This window comes from Simochromis diagramma, unplaced genomic scaffold, assembly GCF_900408965.1.
Source record: "Simochromis diagramma unplaced genomic scaffold, fSimDia1.1 OVJJ01000120.1, whole genome shotgun sequence".
Classification (NCBI taxonomy): domain Eukaryota; kingdom Metazoa; phylum Chordata; class Actinopteri; order Cichliformes; family Cichlidae; genus Simochromis; species Simochromis diagramma.
Genome location: NW_024387045.1, coordinates 39,888 through 60,559, shown reverse-complemented (window position 1 = coordinate 60,559; position 20,672 = coordinate 39,888). Strand labels below are relative to the sequence as shown.

At 41.5% G+C, this 20,672-nt stretch overlaps 2 protein-coding genes, 1 long non-coding RNA gene and 1 other non-coding gene across 5 annotated transcripts; 2 read left to right on the top strand and 2 right to left on the bottom strand.

The window, feature by feature from the left end:
- Positions 1 to 364: 364 nt before the first annotated feature.
- On the bottom strand, positions 365 to 6,388 carry LOC120741626. The gene is made up of 5 exons (XM_040044601.1): positions 6,281 to 6,388; positions 5,365 to 5,721; positions 5,166 to 5,261; positions 1,329 to 1,658; positions 365 to 474 (listed from the first exon to the last, which is right to left on the bottom strand). Exons 1-5 carry the CDS (start codon positions 6,315 to 6,317, stop codon positions 392 to 394), a joined length of 903 nt encoding a protein of 300 aa, XP_039900535.1. The 5' UTR covers positions 6,318 to 6,388; the 3' UTR covers positions 365 to 391.
- Positions 6,389 to 6,438: 50 nt separating this feature from the next.
- On the top strand, positions 6,439 to 8,183 carry LOC120741628. The gene is made up of 4 exons (XR_005697653.1): positions 6,439 to 6,555; positions 6,730 to 6,837; positions 7,407 to 7,513; positions 7,654 to 8,183. It is a non-coding gene; the product is annotated as an uncharacterized LOC120741628 (long non-coding RNA).
- A 965-nt stretch (positions 8,184 to 9,148) lies between these two features.
- On the top strand, positions 9,149 to 16,833 carry LOC120741624. 2 transcript variants are annotated; one of them, XM_040044597.1, is made up of 7 exons: positions 9,149 to 9,694; positions 12,382 to 12,423; positions 12,503 to 12,769; positions 12,850 to 13,089; positions 13,329 to 13,400; positions 13,563 to 13,688; positions 15,876 to 16,833. In XM_040044597.1, exons 1-7 carry the CDS (start codon positions 9,664 to 9,666, stop codon positions 15,911 to 15,913), a joined length of 816 nt encoding a protein of 271 aa, XP_039900531.1. In that variant the 5' UTR covers positions 9,149 to 9,663; the 3' UTR covers positions 15,914 to 16,833. The 2 variants fall into 2 exon arrangements, with proteins under 2 accessions (XP_039900531.1, XP_039900530.1); XM_040044596.1 differs by having other exon boundaries at positions 13,179 to 13,400.
- Positions 16,834 to 19,691: 2,858 nt separating this feature from the next.
- On the bottom strand, positions 19,692 to 19,763 carry trnap-agg. Its single transcript has one exon. It is a non-coding gene; the product is annotated as a tRNA-Pro (tRNA).
- Positions 19,764 to 20,672: the final 909 nt, after the last annotated feature.

Genomic DNA, 20,672 nt, shown 5'->3' with positions numbered 1-20,672 from the left:
CCTCGCCTGACATTTTGGCTTTTAGGTCATTAACCTCAAAGAATTATTTTATTTAATGAAACTGAAAAAATAGATTCAAACTCAAAGCCTTTTGAGAATAAAAACTCCTACATGACCTCTGACCTGTATCTACACACTGATTCCCTCTGACTTTCAGCTCCACTTGTTTCTTCGCAGGATGTTTTCCTCCCTGCTGTAGACGGTGGCAGGTGTAGGTGTCAGTGATCCCAGTCTGTGGGGGTATTCGGGTCGACTGAGGTCTCCAGTTTTCAGCAGTCTTCATTCATCTTTGTTCGGGTCTCCTGTACAACTGGTCCTGTTCTTAAACTGGTCAGAAGCCGTCTCATACACGTGACCTTCCTGGTCGAATGTAAATACAAGTCCACTCCATTTAGCAATCTTCAGGCAGCGATGTCTGGTTTTGCAGGGCAGCCTGGACAGACTCCACCCCATCCTTCACCTCTACACAGGGGACTGAGAGGACAACAAGCACAATGAGTTGTTCAGCCAGTTGCAGCAGCGTGAGGTTAAACCTTTTCAGTGAGAACATGTTTGACCAATGACTCTGAAATATGATTCCTTTGCTCCACAGTACAGAGTACAGTACAGTGTGTCTGTCCAATCAGCAAGCAGAGCGGACCTCTTTACCAGAATCCTTGTGCCAAATGTACAGAATCAAATCCTTTGTTTTAGTTTCTGCAGAGTCAAGTTTTTATTTTCATCTTTCAAGGTTTATATTATTTCTTAGAATCTTTCAAAGAAACCTGTAGAAGTTATATGACTATGATTCAAACTACACAGGACAGCTGGTCACTCGGATCTGCTCTTCTGACTGAATGCTCAGCTGTGCTCAAAACGAACTCTAAAGAAACGTCTTTGTGGTTGTTAGGGTCTGCACTCGCAGGCCTCGCTAGCTCAGAGACTTATCCCGATGAACAAAGCAAGACAATAGAACCTCGGTCGGTTTTTAATTGTCGGCAAGTGTGGTAATATCTCAGAGCTGCAAGCTCTGCACCTCAAACTCATCACTTCAAACTCCAGCCTCTCCTCGCAGCCTTTTATTAAATGAGTACTTGTAAAATAATGTGTTGTAAGAGCTAAGGCACCGCAAAGCTGTTTAAAAACTTTAAAAAGCCCCTTGTAGGTCCCGTGTAACTCATAACCCCAGGCAAGTGTCCAAAAATGTATGGGACCTTCTGTATCTGCAGCTCACTCATAAACCCTGTTCACCATATAACCACAGACACATTATTGATGACAGGCTCTTGTTACCGAACTTCACCATTTTCCTATACTGTAAACCTTTGATCTGTATCTACAGCTCTGACCTTTGACTTTCAGCTTCACTTGCTTCTTCAGCAGGATGCTTCCCTCCCTGCTGCTGACGGTGCAGGTGTATGTGTCCGTGTCTTTGTCTGTGGGGTACTTCAGAGTCAGACTGAGGTTGGCAACTGTCAGCTGTTTTCTCTTCATCTTGGTTCGGTGTGTATATAACCAGTGTTGTTGTTGTTGAGGCTGGTCAGAGTCACTTTGCTGCACATGGACTATCCTGTTAAAGCTGTCAGTCCACATCACTGTAGCGTCTTCAGGCAGGTGAACTGTGGTTATAAAGGGAAGTTCAACAGACTCCACCCCTGAATCCACCTTCACCTGCGGGACTGAGAGGACAACAAACATCACCATCAGCTGCACAAGAAGTCTTTAAGATGCTAAAACATGACACTGAAAAACTAGTTCATGCATTTATTACTTCCAGGCTGGACGACTGTAATTCATTATTATCAGGATGTCCTAAAAACTCCCTGAAAAGCCTTCAGCTAATCCAAAATGCTGCAGCAAGAGTCCTGACAGGGACTAGAAAGAGAGAGCAGATTTCTCCTGTTTTGGCTTCCCTTCATTGGTTCCCTGTTGAATCCAGAATTCAAAATCCTGCTCCTCACATACAAGGTCTTAAATAATCAGGCCCCATCTTATCTTAATGACCTTGTAGTACCATATCACCCTATTAGAGCACTTCGCTCTCGCTCTGCAGGCCCTACTTGTTGTTCCTAGAGTATTTAAAAGTAGAATGGGAGCAGAGCCTTCAGTTTTCAGGCCCCTCTTCTGTGGAACCAGCTTCCAGTTTGGATTCAGGAGACAGACACTATCTCTACTTTCAAGATTAGGCTTCAAACTTTCCTTTTTGCTAAAGCATATAGTTAGGGCTGGACCAGGAGACCCTGAATCCTCCCCTAATTATTCTGCAATAGACGTAGGCTGCCGGGGGATTCCCATGATGCATTGAGTTTTTCCTTTCCAGTCACCTTTCTCACTCACTATGTGTTAATCAGTGTTGGGTAAGTTACTTTAAAAAAGTAATTAATTACTAATTACTTAGTTAATATTGTATTTAAAATAATTATCTAATTACTGTGTCAGAAAAGTAACTTACTTACTAAATAAGTAATTTAACAAAATACTTCTTAAAATCCCTATAAACCTTGAGTGGACAAACAATAGAAATTAAACTCTTTAAATAATTTTTTTTTTTTAAAGACGGAGACTCTACAGTACGCAGCGGCAGCATCTCTTCCACAGTGTAGCCTGCAATCATGTTTTTAAGCTCACCTTCAGACGCTTTCTGTGCTGCTGAAGTAAAATCAAGCTTTGCCTGCTTAGCAGGAGCTGCCGCGGTGATGGATGATGAACAAGAACCACTCAGAAGTGTTCGTCTATGCTCTCGTGTCAGGTGCTTCAGTAGATTACTATTAACAGCAGCCGATAGTTTTTTCTCCCCACGACATAGCTTACATATTGCTGTAATGTTCTTGTCTGCTTGTTTCAGAAAAGTGAAGAGACGGGAATATGTCCATGTCATAAAACAGCCACTCGCTTCAGCCGAGTCCGACATCTTCCGCTTTAGAATACGACTGTGCAGCAAACTGGCGCGAAATAACGTGCAACTGCACTACAGCGATGTTAAAGAGCAGAGTTTACTTCTACGTTTAGAAGATAAATTAATGAAATTAAATAATGATATTCAGCGAGTTTAAAAATTTTACAATGTAACACAAGTACATTGTAAGTAACTGTAATTAAAATACCTAAAAATGAACAGTAATTAGTTACTCTACTTTTTTAGTGGAAAAGTAATTTAATTACAGTAACGCGTTACTTAGTAACGCATTACACCCAACACTGGTGTTAACAGACCTCTCTGCATTAAATCATATCTGTTATTAACCTCTGTCTCTCTTCCACAGCATGTCTTTATCCTGTCTTCCTTCTCTCACCCCAACCAATCACAGCAGATGGCCCCGCCCCTCCCTGAGCCTGGTTCTGCTGGAGGTTTCTTCCTGTTAAAAGGGAGTTTTTCCTTCCTACTGTTGCCAAAGTGCTGCTCATAGGGGGTCATATGATTGTTGGGTTTTTCTCTGTATCTATTATTGTACGATATACAATATAAAGCACCTCGAGGTGACTGTTGTTGTGATTTGGTGCTATGTAAATAAAATTGAATTGCATTGAATTGAATTAACCTTTGGCATGTGTCTGCTTGAGTGGAGCAGGGAGTGATTTAAGTAGTTACTGTGTATTTTTAGTGTTGTTCCTGAAAGCATTTGTATTATTTTGTGATTATGGTATCTCTGCCCGTTGGTTTAGGTTGGAATCATATTTTTTCTCTTCTCTGTGGGGTTTTATTCAGCTTGTACTGGTGTAACTGTAATCATAGGTGAAGCTCATTGGACTTTATATGTAATCCATTTATCATTCATCCTAGGTACCGAAGTGACACAGCACCACACAAAAGCCCCTCATGTCTTCATATCTTGGGAAATTGGGAAATCGGTGGAGCGATTTAGTGAAATATGTGCAAAGTATTTAAGACAAAAACAGAAGATCTTGAATGTCTTGATCTTGAAGGTCAATATTTGACATTTTTGATATTTTTGTCATTTTTACATGACCACCTTTATTCTTTAGCACAGTCTGAACTGTGTTAGGCAGCTTTTTGCAGTGTTCAGGAGTAGTTCTCCAGGACCTTTGAAGGACATTGTGATTTAAAAAAGAAAAATCCAGAAATGCTTTTACTCCAGCGAGTTTGGGATTCAGTTCTTCTGTATCAAGAATGGCTACCTGACAGCTGCCCTTCCATTGAGACCATTTCTGATGATGCTTTAATGGACGACTTAAAGAAAAAAATCATTATTCGGTATTTCTACTTGTGTATTACAGCTTCCAAAATCACAGCATTCTTAGATAGCTGGAAACAGGACAGAAGATCAAGTGTTTAAATGTCTTCAAGAGTTTTTTGGTTTTTTTTGGCAAGTTGTGCTGCTGTGTCTGCCTTTTTATGACAGGGTAAAGCACAACTCCCAGTACCCCCCACTGCCCATGGCCTTGAATAACAACAATAAAAGCAGAATTTCTCTGAAAATACAAACAGTAAACTTAAAACGAGTGATGCTTGTTTCATGATGCTCCAGATGTTCTAAGCTGGTAAAAACTTTGAACTGCAAGCAGACCAGTTCAGGACCTGAACTCTTCCCTGCTATTTTATCAGACGCTGTTTAGTATGATGTTACTGATGTTATGATGTAAGGCCTTCACTTAAGAAGACATCGTATCAATTGGAGCATTTGTTGTTGTAAAACCTGTAAATACCTTTGAGCACCTTTCCAGATGTGGAAGCACTATTACATACCATCAGAGATCAGGTTTTGTAAGTGAGCTCTAATAACAAGTCAGATGCCTCCTTTTGAGGATGCAGTGTCCATGTTGTTCCAATAATCCTAAAATTTAAGATATTTATAGTTTTCTGAATTCTGTCTTGAGAAACATTGCAATTATTTTGTAATTGTTTTTGAAACTCTGAACATCTTTACTTCGGGTAACTCTGCCTCTCTTAATACTCAACAATGTTATTGACCTGTTGCCAATTAGCCTAATTCAGTTAAATGTTAGTTAAATAATTATACAGATGTTTCATTTTTCGCTTTTTGTTGCTGCAACTTTTTGGAAAATTGTTACTGCCATCGAATTCAAACCTTTATTAAAATTGTACATTTTCTCAGGTTGCTGGTTCCCTTAAGAACATGGCTGGATAGATTTGAGGTCAAGATCACTAACCACCATCATTTAAAATTGGAAATGTGACCACATCACACATGTGACAAATCACTTACCTTTCACAAAATAGTGTCTGAAGTACATGCCTCCACCCACAATTAAGAAAGCAGCCAAATTCAAGAAAACCAGGAGAACTGTGACCCTGCTGCGACCTGACAACAAAAATGTGAACAAAAACAGGAACATTGTGTGATGTTAAAATAATGCTGCAGAATCTCTAACGCTGCACATGATTTTTCATTTGTTTGCACTGACCTCCACCTGTGGCCCTCTGGACCTGCAGCTGCACTGTTGCTTGACCCTGTTCAATACCAGACTTGCGGGCGGTGCAGGTGTAGTTGCCACTATCAGACAGTTGAAGATTTTTCAGAGTGAGGCTGAGGTTTCCAGTTTCCAGAGCATCAGCATTCATGGACGTTCGCCCGCTGTAATGCTGGTTTTGGTTCTGAAGCTTATCACCTTCCGGTTCACGCAGGTGAACTGTGGGTGGGTTGAGGTCGGACCGGCTCCACACAGCTGCGCATTCTTTCACATTAACACTGAGAAACTTACACGGCAGCAGGACAAACTCTGCTCCCTCCTGCACCTTCACACTTGAGGCATGCTGGGAAACTGTGAGGACAGGAAGAGTTTAAACCTGAAATCATTCCCACACTTTATTATGACAGCAGGAAACTTACAGGCTGAAGTAGATACCACAGACACAATGCAGCAGTTCCTGTGATGCACAGCGGCTGATTTCATGAAATCATGTTGATTCAGTGTTTTTTTATTAGTTTAGATAAGTAAGGACATTATTCCTGAGACATGACCAAAGTGGCTGCTGTTTCATAACTGTCACAAAACCCATGAGACCAGTTACACTGTCATGGTGGCTAGAGAGGAAATGAAAACCGCCAAGTGCATCAGCTTAGAGGGACTCGAGCTGATAACAGAACAGATAGAGACCACATCAGGCTGCATTTTTGTCTCACTGCTTCAGTGAGAGAAGACATTTAAGATAAAGTTACGCTGGCTCGGATAATCTCAACTGCAACAGCATGTGGCAGTTGAGACCTCACCTTGTTTATGAATGCACACAAACCTGTCTGACTGTGTGTGGCTCTGTGTGTCTCTGCAAGTGTGACATTAATGGAGCTTGGATCGTGAGAACAGAGGCAGATTTTCTTACCGTGCAGGAGGATCACAAACACCAACAGGGTCATCATCTTTCTGTAAAAACAGCAAATAGCTAAAACTTTTCCTTCAGTCGTCTTCTGCCTGAGGAAATCAGCAGTAGATCCACAGACATAATCCACCTGCTCCTCACCTTAAACGAACACACCTTCAATTTTTTTCATTCAGGAAGAGGAAACACTTGTTCAGAGGGAGGAAGGGACTGTTCACGTACGTCTAGCCAGTAAAGACGACGACAAGAGAAACAAAGCAAATAAAGAGAAAAGAAACGTGAGTCAGGACCAGTTTAATACATCTGTAATCAAAAATTTTAATCATCACGTCAGACTAAAGTGAAATATTATCTCTTTGTTTCCTCGTATACTTCCACATATGATAAATGTGAATACAGAACATAATAATAATCATCATAATAATAAATTATGTTTTATTACTGTCTACCAGCAGCAGCTTCACAGCCCACCAGGGGGCCCACACACTGTTATTTGCAGACTACATGAAAGGCTGGTGGTGAAATGTGAGTCTATTCAGTGACAGACAGAAGCTGAGCAGGTAACACTTTAATGAAAACATAACAACCAATGCTGGTTATTTATATAATATGGCTAATTCAACTTTGTACTGCTGATAAAACCAAGAGTACAGGTTTAAAATACTTACCCCAACAGCAGCCGTCACTATAAAGGTAACTGTGGTTAGTATCTGCAAGAAAATACAGATGCTAGCAACAGTTAACTCTATAATAATAATAGCTAACTTCAATTCAGCAATAAACAATATTATTATTATCATTAGAAACGAACAGGAGGGATGTACTGGTAACACAGTGTAAGAGTAACAGTATTTAGAATATTAGTAGTTATTAATTATATTTTAGTCAAGGTCAAGTATTACCCTTCCACCTCTAACAGTGATGATATATTAGTTTAGGATTAACAAATATTGTAGTTTGTATTCTTTCTTTGCATGTTAGAGGTTTAAATAACAATATTTATTCAGTTTTCTGTGGAAAGGCAAAGAGGGAACTGCACATCTCGTTCAGTAACTATAAAAGAAAACGTTTCCTCTGTGTTGCTGTGAAAATCACTCATTCAGTTCAGCAGCTCCGCCTCACTCTGCAGGAGCAGCGTGCCGAGCTGATGATGTTAAGAGGCAAGTAGTGAAGGTGATGATGTCGCTCTGCTGTCAGTCATCATCCCGACAACATGAAGACTGCATCTGCTCCTCTGTGAGTCACTGAAATCCTTCACTGATCTTTTTCATCGATTCATTGATAGCAGCTCTAATAAACACTCTTGGATGCTCTCACTGTCTGACTGCTTGTTTTAGGTGAGAGGATCAGTTCACTCTTCTTCTGTTGTATTACAGGTTTCGTCTGAGAGCAGTCTGTGATTGGAGCCAGGAAGAGATATTATTGGCTTATAATGAATATCACAAGTTTATTTTATTTTAGAGCTTCCAGACCTTCTGCAGTTTATTCTGGAGTAATGCATTAGTAAAGTCCACCATGTAATCTGGACTGTCATAATAAATCGAGGCCTCATGCCCAGTTAGTGACTGTAACATGAAGTCAGATGACCTCTTTTCATCAAACACGCAGGGTCAGGAAACCACAGCTGCTGGCTGCATGTGCCACAGATTCTTCTGCCTGTTTTGTAGTCTTCACTTCCTCTATTAGAAGCACATTTTCCACAGTGAGTCAAACCAAAGAAATGGAGACTGTTTTTGGTAAAATCAGGTTTCTTTTTGCATGTTTGGTTATTTTTCTGGTGCTGAGTTCTAAAGAGCAGCAGATTATAATTTAGCCCTAAACTTGTAAATAAAAACCACTTTAAGAGATTTTGATGCATGCTCAATCATTCAGGTAAGTCTCCAAAAGTTGATTCTGTTCATCTGGACGTAGCGTTTTCAGTCAGAGAAACGTTTCATCATCCAGGTGACGTCTTCAGTCTCAGCTGACTGCAGCTTTCAATCTTATAAACAAAACATTTGCATAATGACTGAAACCAGCCCACTGAAGGAACAATGGGCCGGGAGGTCAGCTCCTTAATCTTAATTATGCAAATTCTCATGACCATTGATCAACAACCACTGATCAATGGTCATGAGTACCATTCACAGAGAGTTGGGGAATGGCAACAACATTAACATCTTTCCACCAGGGTAGGTGCACAGTTTTGCTAAAGCAGAAAGACTATCATGAGAATATTTTGTCCCTGCTCAGTGACGAAAATGCTTATGTGCCCCTGACCTCATACCACAGGCTATACCAAGGGGAACCTACACCAACTCTCTATGGTTTACTGAAGATACATAAACAACCTGACCTCAACCTCAGCAACAGGACCGCTCTCAGCATCGACCAAGTGTGTTTGCTTTTGGAACTGTGCCTTCATTCCACCTATTTCACAAACAAGGGTCAGTTCTACAGGCAGGAACATGGGTGTGCCATGGGCTCCCAGTTTCACCCATCGTGGCCAATTTGTGCATGGAAGAAATGGAAAAGAGGGCTTTGCCATCCTACCCTGGAACACCACCAAGCCATTGGTTCAGATATGTGGATGACACCTGGGTGAAAATCCAATCTCAGGACGTTCCACAATTCACGGATCACATTAACTCGGTGGACCAACACATCAAATTCACCAGGGAGGATATGAAAAGTGGCAGGTTAGCCTTCTTAGACTGTGAGATTTCCATCAGGAATGGAGGACATCTAAAAGCTGATGTGTACCATAAACCTACACATACGGATCACTATTAAGGTTTGACTGTCATCATCCACTGGAGCACAAACTGGGCGTCATCAGGACGCTACAACACAGAGCGAACACCATCCCCACAGACACAGCAGCCAGGCAGGCAGAAGAACATCACATCAAGAAGGCCCTGAGTAAATGTGGTTATCCCAGGTGGACTTTTGTCAAAGCTGGGAAGGCACCTAAAGAAAGCTCCAGCCGATCCAGGAGATAAGGACAACCTCTGCCCAAGAGAAAACCTGTAGTGTCAGAAGTATCAGAGCAGTTGAGACGCATTTTTTCTAAACACCGGGTCTCTGTGGCTCTAAAGAGCTCCTCAATACACTACTTGTACTTCAGCTTGGCCTCTTTGATGACCAGAGTCACTGTGCCCCTTTGTAAGCCTGTAAGTCCCCAAATTTGAGACAGTGGTGACAACAGACTGGGACCAGAAAAAGTAGCTGCATATATCATTCATATGGACTGAAACAGTGAGGGTTACCGTGAACATGACTCATGCAGTTTATCAGGGAAGCGGCTCAGCCTCGCTCTGCACAAGCAGTGTCACAAGCTGATGGTCTTAACAGGGAAGTGGTGAAGCTGAAGGTGTCACTCTGCTGTCAGTCGTCATTCCGACAACATGAAGACTTCAGGTGTGTCTCTGCTCCTCGGTGAGTCAAACACTGAAAACTTTTCATGCTTACTTTCAGTCATGTATTCATTTATCACCGCTTCATCACACAATAAAGTGGGAAAACACATTTTCAGCAGGAGGAAGCTTTTGCTGAGGGTGGATGGATCCCCAAGTGAAGTTTGTTGGATCTGCTTAAAGTTTGTTTCATTTAGGAGAGAGGAGGAGTTCGCTCTTTTTCTGTTGCCTGTTTTCTAGTAGGGCTAAAGTAATTTAATTAAAAGTCATTGAAAATAGACAGTGATGCAGCTCACACTTTAACTCAGAGGCATCTAATGAAATAAATTCTTTCACGCAAGCATGAAGCAGGAAAGTGTGCTTACATCATGACTTTGTCTCATCAACAGATGTGGATACAAATGAGTTCTAAGCAGAAAAACCTTTTTTGTGATCCATCATGTAATTTGGACTCAGAGTTAGAGCTTCATGTTAAGTTCACTGTCTGTAACATGATGACTTAAGGAGAAGTCGGGCAACCTCGTTTCTTCGAACATCGACGTTCATTCAGGAAACCACAGCTGCTAGTTGCACTCACCACACGTTTTTCTAATCTGCCTATTATGTAGCCTTCACTTCCTTTAATAAGAGCAAATTTTCCACTATAAACACAGAGTCTAACAAAAGACTGGAGACTGTTTTGGTCATTTCCCTCAGAGTTTGTATGTTTTGTTGTTTTTCTGGTGATGAGCTTCAAACAGCAGCAGGTTGAGACTCAAATAGAACCTAATAAAATCAGTGAAGCTGTTCATTGCTCATGTCATCCATCAGGGAGTTACTTTAATATCATTACATTGTTTGCTTTTAGTAAATGTGGAAATTGAATATGAATTCATTTTATGTTTTTCTTTTCTTTTTTATTTCTTAATACCTAACTGCTGTACCTGTACTGCCCGTATCTCTGCAGATATACTGTATAGCCACTCAAAATTGATGTTCAGATAGAGTGTGGGAGCCGCCTGTTTTCTCTCTCCACTATAATTCCTGACAATTTTATTAGTTTGGGCGACCTTTACATGTAGGTTGTTGGGATCACAGCAGAGTTAGAACAGAGGGGACATGGTGTTTGTTAACAGTCCGAATGGCCCGGGTGGAAGAAGCTGTTAGTGAATCTGGAGATGTGGGACCTGAGGTACCAACATACAACACTGTAAAAAATGACAGATGCCACCAGAGTCACAGAAGGTCTTCAAAGCGCTCCCTGGACTCCAAATGACCTCAGCCGCCTCAGCAACTGCGTTTTCTAAGGACAGCGCTAGCAAACGCTCTCCGCTTGCGAGTGAAAAAGAAAAAACACCCCTTCCCTTCCTTATTCATGTTGAAGTGTACCATATCCACCAATCAAAAAATGATATGGCAACATGTGGCGTTTGGTTGTTTAGGAAGAGGGAGAAGTTTTAGGAGTGACACCAATGAGAGAGAGAGAGCAAAAGAGAGAGAGAGAGCGAGTTTTCACATGTGAGAGATTAGTGACGTTTAGTGTGTTTGGAGGCTGTAGTTAGTGTGTTATGCAGTTATTGGGTTTTTGTGAGTTATACTAGTGAATGTCACAGGTGCTCCTGCTGTCAGACCTTGTGGTGTTCTCCTCTGTTTTATAGTGGACAGGACCTATTCTTTGGGAGTTGCATGAATACTTTGTGTGCCTTCTTATTTGATGCAACACACCTGATTGTTCTGTAAATAGTTTGAAATGATTGTGCAAAAAATCTGAGGCCTTGGCTGCATTTTGGGGTAAATAGCAACATTTTACTTTGTTGTTTGCATCATTTTTAAAAATGTATAATTTCTATTTGCATTTCAAGTTATGAAAGGTATTGATTAAACATGTTTATGTTTTTTTTTTCTTTAACTGTTTTCCACTCGGAGTATACAAGAGGTTGAAGATACTATTACATACGGAGAGAACTCCACACCGGGTGTAGGCTTGCATGACTAAGAAACTATTTGAGGCAATTTTGTGGAGTTTGAGGTTGGACTCGGCTGCACATGTGTGCTTAAGCCGATCGATGGCTGCAGCCTCTGTGGGAACTGAAATCAGCCTGTCATCGATGCAGAAGTGTCTCTCGACAAAGTGTCTTGTGTCTGTTCCAAAGTTCGTCTCGCCTTCCCAGGTGGCTCGTCATAGCTAATAGATGGTTACTACTGGTGACGGGCTATTACCAAAAATATGCACCCGGGCGTGGTCTTCCTGCACTTTGTCACATGAGTAGAAGTAATCAACAAGTTTTTATTCGTTTTTATTCTTATGAGCACGAGAGAGGGGGGGGGGGGGGGCAGGTACATAGTCACTAAAGATGAATAGCACAGCATTTAGTTGAATAGACGTTAAAAGAGAAGGTGTTTCAACAGCTGTTGTCTACACTCTTGACACAGGAGAACAGAAGACTGGGTGTCACTAACTTTCTCACAACACCTAACTGTGACCTACACAGATAACCAGCTGAGTGTGCAGCTTTGAAATATAACATCCAGAGTCTATGTGACAAATGGCTAAACAAGTGCCATCATAGCAGGGTGAAGGGTGAACATGGTAACATAGAAGATGCTCTCCCAGGCCTATTACTGCCTTCTGGTCATAATGTCCACTCTCTTTCAGTGACCTCTCACCTTTAATATCCTATGACCTTCATTGACCTCTGACCTTCAGTGACCTCTGACCTCCTGTTGCAGGTGTGTGTGTGCTGCTGCTGTCTGCACTGACTGTTTGTGCAGGTGAGTAGATGAAGTGCACCATGGTCCAGGACAAACACTGAGTGTAAACACTGATAGAAACTGTCCGTCTGTCCTCCAGTCTCTCTGAGCGTCAGTCCAAACCTTCAGCAGTTCTTCACAGCAGCCTCAGTGTCTCTGACATGTGACGGTCAGCTGGGCTCTGATGGATGGACGGTGAAGAGGGACACAGGAAGTGGGACTGAGTCATGTGGAGCAGGTGGGCGGGGCTTCGGAAGGTTCAATGGTTCATCCTGTTTGTTTGATGAGTTCAGCCCAGTCAGTGGAGTTTACTGGTGTGAAGGTGAAGCTGGAGAGAAGAGTGAAGAAGTCAACATCACTGTATCAGGTAATGAAGTCATTCATTTCATCAGACTAACAGCACACTGTTATACCACCTCTACATCACTCTGTGGGTCTTTTCCTCAGATAAACATGTGATCCTGGAGATCCCTGCACTTCCTGTGAGGACAGGAAGTGATGTCACTCTACGCTGTAAAAAGAAAACTGGTGGCACAGCTGCAGCTTATTTCTACTTTAATGGACGTCCTGTTGGACCTACATCAGAGCACATAATCACCATTAACGTGCAGCAGTCTGATGAAGGTCTCTACTGGTGTTCTACTGATGAGTTTGGATCATCTCCTCAGAGCTTTCTGAGGGTCAGAGGTCAGAACACTGACATCACTTCCTGTTTAAAGCCAATCTGCTGAGCTGATGATAAACTGACTGAAGCAGCTTCCTCATCTCTCCTGCAGGTCCTTCAACCACAGCCTTGTTTACAACAACAAAAGAAGCAACAACAACCATAACGTCACTGACAAACACTCATATCTCCTCTTCTTCTACCCTTCTTTCTCCTCCCCCTTCTCCCTCTCCCCCCTCCTCCCTCATATTCCCAATTGTAGCTGCTATAGGTTCCCTGGTGCTATTGGTTCTGGTTCTGTTTGTACTTCATCTTCTGTGGAAGAAGCGCACAGGTATAGCGTCTGTCTCAAATTTTCATCCAAAGTCATCATCTTGGACACATCAAGACAGCCTCCATCAGCGTTTCTATTTTTAGAACACTTAGAAAGTAGATTCAGACTAAAACTCCACAGACACAAATACTAGTATTCTTTCAGATCACTTCATCTTTGCAGGGAGATACCAGTCAGCTCCAGTAAATGATGTCACCTATGCTGAGGTCACCAGTAGAGCCTGGACCAATAAGACTCCAGCCAGCGAACCTGAAGTACTTTACTCCAGTCTGAGGACAAACACTGCAGGTACACATTCACCTGTGTTCTAGCGAGGGACATCAATGAGAGATAAACCCAAAAGTAGTTTTCATTGGGCTTGTAAAATGTGGTCAATGAAACAATGAGAATCTTCTTCTCAAATTTATCAAACTAGTGTTTTGAAAGTGGGATTGACAGCAGGTGCAGTTCACTCTTCGGGTTCCTGTTTCCTCAGTAAAACCTGTCACTGGTTTCATAATTAAACCTGTACTGTGGTTTCGTTGGTCAGTTCAGTGTTTATAACATGAGGCAGTCAGCAGAGAGAGACGTGGCACTGAGACAGGAAATCCTGCAGCTTAAACAGATATGATGGGTGTTTGATGGGAGTCAATTCAGGTTTGTGTGTATGACACAGTGTAACAGGAGCAGTCGGCCTGAACTGAAGATTGAAAATAATCTGAGCAGATTTGGTTTGTTTTTAATCCAGATGTATCTTTTCAAAAATAAATCGGAGAAGCACACGTTGGACAGTTTAATAAAAATACTGTACAAACCAGCAAACCAGCAAAATTAGGAAAATAACAACCAGTACAAGGTGAGAATGTACTGCTCTCATTCTGACTCTAATCTGAGGAGCAAAAACACAATTTAAGACATTATTTAAAGACAGGCAGCGAGTGGGCTGAACTAACGAGGGCAGGGTGATGCTTCCACAGTTTAGGCTACAGCTGAAAAAGCCCAGTCAGCTCTCACTTTGAGTCACGTTTTTGGGACTAGCAGGAGAAGCTAGTTCAGTGACCATATTATTTATTCTATTGCCATGTAAATCTGAGGGTTATACACATAACAATAGTAGACTCGGCCATATTTTAGAAAAGCTAACCCCCTGGACAGAGGATAAAGGGAAAAGGTTATAACACTTTTTTGTATTATGAATGAGGAAGATGCAGAGTCACCAATGTGAAAAATAGGACCTGGACCACTCCGTCTTTGATGCCCATGGAGTGCTGTAATGAGACATGAGGGTGGTTATGGTTATCCTGGGAGTAGCAGCATGTAAAAGCACATAAATAGTGAAGTCACCTGAGTCAGTAGTTCATATTCACCCACATCAAAACAGGTGCTGCTGGTGTGGTTAACTGCTGAGAGAAGCTCTCTGTGATGGAGCTTCTTTGTTGAGATCAGTGGGAAATGATCAAAGGTAAAACACATAAACCATGAAGTGTTTTATGTGTTTAAGTTCAGTCTAGCAGCTATTTGAATGTTGTGGACTCTGTAGAGGTAAACAGTGTCTGAGAGTAGAGAGAGTGCATGTCAGCAGATACCGGTGCTGAGATACAGGACTGAACAAAGGAAGATGTAAAGTTACCACACAGCAAAAGATGTTCTTAACTTTGTTTCTTGTCTTCATCTCTTTGTGTGACTAGTGTTTAAAGTGAAACAACATGAGTTCTTTTTCAGAGAGAGATTCATGAAGCCCCTCACAACGTCTTCATAAGAATTAAGATTTTTCTGCAGGATTATTATTAAATGAAAACAATATATATTTGAATTCAGTTCAGCAGGCAAACAGGTTTGATGGGAAATCCAAGTTCAGTGAGTTGAAAATAAATCCCGGATATTCAGTCACTCATTGGCATGTTCTTGTCTTGATGATGTCATCCCAAAAACACACATGACCAATGCTGACATCATCACTCAGACCCCTGAGAACACAGGTAGGGAGGCTGCACCTATATGACTCATGTCCCAGTGTTATTACATGCTGAGCTGTCGGGGTGACCGTGGTTCAGGGGATTGGGAAGCTCCTCTGTAACTGGAAAGTTGCCGGTTCGATCCCTCCTGCTCTCTCTGTCCTGGTCGTTGTGTCCTTGGGCAAGACAGTTCCCCTACCGCCTACTGGTGTTGGCCAGAGGGGCCGATGGCGCGATATGGCAGCCTTGCTTCTGTCAGTCTGCCCCTGGGTAGCTGTGGCTACAATGTAGCTGCCTCCACCAGTGTGTGAGAGTGACTGTGGAACTGTACTTTAGGTGCCTTGAAAAGTGTTATATAAATGCAATCCATCATTAACTTTTTTCTCTTTAAGCTTCAGTGTAAAAATTAGGTTTAAAGTTTCATATATTTGTTACATACATATACATTTTAATTAGGTTTTAAAGTTGGTAGGACAATAAATGCCTCACCCTTCTAGTGACCTGCCCCATGACTGCACACTCAACTGTCCCATTTTTACAGAAACTAAAGGGACCACAGACACCACAGAAGAAGTGTGAACAGGAAGCTGAGGACAGACCCGCTGACTTCCTGTGGACAGTCTCACTCTGTCAGTCACCGTGGGAACATTTACAGGCAGTCATCAGCTTCCTCCTTTCTTCATTCACTCCCATTCATTCACACAGTGATGTCATTGTGGGAGCAAGTTCCTCCTGAGGAACCAGGATTGACGGGGAACTAAAGAAATCGACCTGCTGCTGGTTTGAGTCTGTGCAGCTTGAACTCTGACAAAGGTCTACTGCGAGGTGAAGAGTCGTCACTTTCAGGAGCTGCTTCCATCATTTCAAACTGATCAAAACTCTGAACTTATGAACACTCATGTTTGACACAGAGTGTCCTGTGATGGTCCTCAGTCTTTGACCTAGTTTTTGTGTTTGTTATGGACTGTGTGTTTATTTGTTCTCTTGTTTGGATGACCTTTGTTCTAGTTCTCTATTGTTCTTTAATGAACGGTAGCCGCTAAAAGAGTAGTTACTGTCGCTGCCCTTTTTTGTGTGTGTGTGTTTAGCACGCCGGAGCGGAGAACACGGACAGGAAGGCGAGGACGCCGCCGGGTTTCCCCCTTCTGCACCGCTTGCCTGGAGTTTTAAGTTTTTAGTGACTTTTATACTGTGGCGGACGCCACTGGATTTTTAATGTTGTGTTTTATTGATTTCTATTGTGTTGTTCCCTGGCCAGGGTTGTTTTAATTCATTTTACATTTTAACTGTTTAAATATAATGAATTATATGTTAGATATACAGTTTTTAATTCGTGTGCATTCCCTTGGCTGCTCCACTGCTCTGTCCGTTTTGAGGAAGGTTTCCCTCCTTTAATAACACTGTGCAAAAATCACCTTCACTCCGTTACAAATACATATAATATTGGCCATATTATATTTACATTACCACAGTGAGATGACTTTAGTCTCATGAACAACATTAACTAATTGTTATTTACTAACTAATCTTACATGACTGTTCAGTACAGAAATGAAGCCCAACAATCATGTTTACAGTCCTCTGGTTTCAGCCTCAGATACTCAATTAATCAAAGTGATGTCATGACACAAATGAATGACCAACAAAACATTTTTTATCCTTCATTTCTGTCAAACAAAGCTGTATGTAACGTGTCTTGCGTTTAGTATCATGGTTGCTAGGCAACCTGAGCAGCGTGACGAAGGCTAGACCGTCCCATTTCACACGCCTCTCACTTCCGCACTTCTCGTACTTATAGTACGCACCGTACGTAGTACGCGTAGTGCGCGTACTTCAAGCGTGCAGTCTCTTAATTGGGACACAGCTTGTATCCTGTGTGAGTATTTAGGGCCACAGTCTCCCTCGTGCCTGTTTTGCTGTGTTCTTCTGTGAGTTCTATGTTTCCTTCGTAGTTTCATGTTTATACTCTCTAATTTTCTTTGTTTGTTTCTCTTGTATTTTTATGTTTCTTTCTGAGTATCATCTAACATTAATAAAGCTGCCTCTTTTAGCCGACCCCTTTGTTTCCAAGTCCTGCATTTGGGTCTTGCCTCTGCCTGCCACACAGCTGTTCATGACAGGCACAGAAAATGATTTTGAGCCTAGGGCTACATCCACACGTACACGGGTATTTTTGAAAACGGACATTTTCCGTTTCCGTTTTAAAAAATAATCCCGTCCACACATAAAGGTAGAAATGAAGGAAAATGCTGCTAGGAACATGCCAAAGCAACAGGTGGTGATATATTCCTAACCGTGTAGAAATGTTGGCCAATCAGAAGTCTAGAAGCCTCGGAAAAAGTAAACAAAGATGGTGCGTAGAAGCAGAACCGAGTGGTATGTGTGGAGGGACAGTAACTGTGTGTATATGTAAGCATTTAAACACTGCAGAGAGTAACAGTAACAGTATTGTAGAAATTCATTTCGCCGAAACAATAACGTGGCGCACAGTGTGACGTCAAAAAAGGAGCACACCTTTGACGCTGCGTTTTCTCCGTTTTTCTCGTCCACACGTAAATGCAAAAACGGAGGTTTAGAAAATCTCCACCCTGGCCGGAGTTTTTAAAAATCTCCGTTTTCAGTGACCGAAAACGCCGTTTACGTGTGGACGAAAGGTGCAAACGCATAGAAAAATCTGTGTTTTCAGAAATACCCGGGTACGTGTGGACGTAGCCTAGAAGTAATAAATGCATGAACTTTTTTCAGCATCACTCTGAGACAGGATATTTCTAATTTTAGAGATGTTGCTCAGATGGAAGAAAGCAGTCCTACATATTTGTTTAATATGTGCATTAAAGGACATGTCCTGGTTAAAAATGACTGGTTTCATCTCAAAGCTGGCCAGTTGGACAGGAAACAAAACAAGATGTTATTTACATATGAGCATCACACTTTACCTGAAACACACAAAGAATCTTTCTAATAATAGAAAACAGTTTCAAACCTGCAGGATTAAAGTGATGAAAGTTTGTGATTTAAATTTGTCTCATAAAGGTCCAAAACCTGCTGAAGGTTCAGTTCAGTTAGTATCTGTAACATGACGACTGAACATGAAGGCAGACGACCTCTTTTCATCAAACAGGAAACCACAGCTGCTGTGTTTAGCATCGCTCCTGCTGATTGGGTCTGTTATGTAGACGATGTTTCCTCTATTAAGAACAGATTTTCCACTGTGTGGACAGAGTCGATAATCGTCCTGTGTCTCTCAGAGTTTCATTGTTTGGTTTTCAGTCTAAATGTTGCCATCAGTCACTGTCAGTTTGGGCACCGAACCTTAAACACGCGTGTCAAAAATAAATCTACATTAGTAATGCATAAACAGCAAACCAGCAGGATCTCTCTGTGCACTGTGAACACTGACTGAGGCTCATGTGATGCAGTGGGTTGTCTTCTAAATGTGTCTTCTTGTCTGCATGCTGAAGTATTCTTAGGCAAGATACTGAACCCCAAATTTCTACTGACGCCTCCATCCAAACGTGAGTGTTTGATAAAGGTGCTTAGAAAGCAGTGTGTGAATAGCTGAGTCTTGAGTGCTCAGCTGGATTAGAGCAGCAGCAGTTCGTTTACACAGACAACCAGTTTACATCTATAAATGATGATCAGTGAACTGCCATCACTCGTGGTTGAAGCGTTTCTTATGTAGAGCCGGAAAATAAACCACAAGCTTGAACACTATTTTTACTGACCTTTATCTGTGTAACCTTCCTGTATTGAGCTTGGCAAGGACTAAAATAATTTCCCAGCATTATTTTTCCAACTAATTGTTTTTTTTGCTTTAGTTACACTCCAAATAACAGCTGACATGGCATTTCAGACTTTTGCTGTAATCAAATTTGTAAACTTGTATTTAAGTTGGTAGATAAGCTACATGTGTGCAGAAAGCACTGAACTAGATTCCTTTGTGATACTAAAGTATTAATAGTTACTGATGTTCAATCTTTGTGCAAAAGAAAGAAATGTATGTGCATTTTTCCACATGCATTTTGTTAATGTTGTGTCAAAGAGTTACACATTTATAATATTTGATAGATAGCTGTGTATTTTTGTAGTTCTGTGCACAAGTTTGGATTGAACCCTCTGATTTAATCTAAAATAATACTCTGTGTTATTTTGTTAGGCCAACATGAAAGACAAATAATTATCTTCAAAGAACTTGTTGGAGAATTAAAATTGTAAGAAATGGAAATCAGATCTCTCAGCTACATCTGTGTGAGGTACTATGGGAACGTGTGATTTCAGGCTGTAGATCACGGATTTCTAAGAGGTTTCTTGCTGGATGAAACCTAAACAAAACCCTGTAACTCTACAGACGTGAGGTGGGCTCGTCCAGGATTTGAACCTGGGACCTCTCGCACCCTAAGCAAGAATCATACCCCTAGACCAACGAGCCACATGAACAGCTTCACCAACTTCTTTTCTGAAAGTCACACATCAGAGCACGTAGCTGAAGCTGAATATATGAAACATTGTCTTGAAAGCTGCCAGTCAAAAGTCTGGAAACACATCGCCGTGGTTTTTCCACATTCTGGACACAAACAGTTTCAGGACATCAGCTCAGAGCAACGGTCATTTTAAAGAACTTGCCTCATTCAACCAGACAAGCACTGGTTTCTATGCTTTAGTGCTTTCTAGCTAAGATATGCTAACATTCATTCTTTGCATCAGAGAGCAACTTGGGGTGTCAATCTGCCAACTCAGGAGGTAAAGCAGATCATTTCCCAGTTGGAAAATTGATGGGATCATTTCCTGGATGCTCCAGTCTGCATATCCATGGACAAGTCATCTTTTCATTTCCAGTCAATTTTATTCATATAGCGACCAATCACAATAACAGTTACCTTTATATTGTAAGGTAGACCCTACAGAGAAAAACCAAACAATCATATGACCATCTGACCAGACCATATTTCACTGGCTTCTCTAAATGTTCAGCAAACTTTAAATGCTCTTCATCATGCTTTTTCTTCAGCAATGGCACCATGGATGGTGACCTACATGCCATGCCTTCTTGAAACAATTGTACCTGCTGATTCCAGGTTTTTCTGTAGCACCTTGGCTCTTCAACGACTCTTCTGATCATTATTATATATGGTGAAATGATGTTCTTTCCACCTCTGCATTAAGAACCCAACAGTGCTCACTAGAACCTTCAGTAGTTTAGAACCAATACCTTCAGTAAGTTTTGCAACAATATGGTTGTGAAGGTTTTGAGACAGCTCACTGGTTTTACCCATCATGAGATGTTTCTTTTGTGACACTTTGGTAATGACACAGATCTTTATAGGTCATCAGTTGGGAC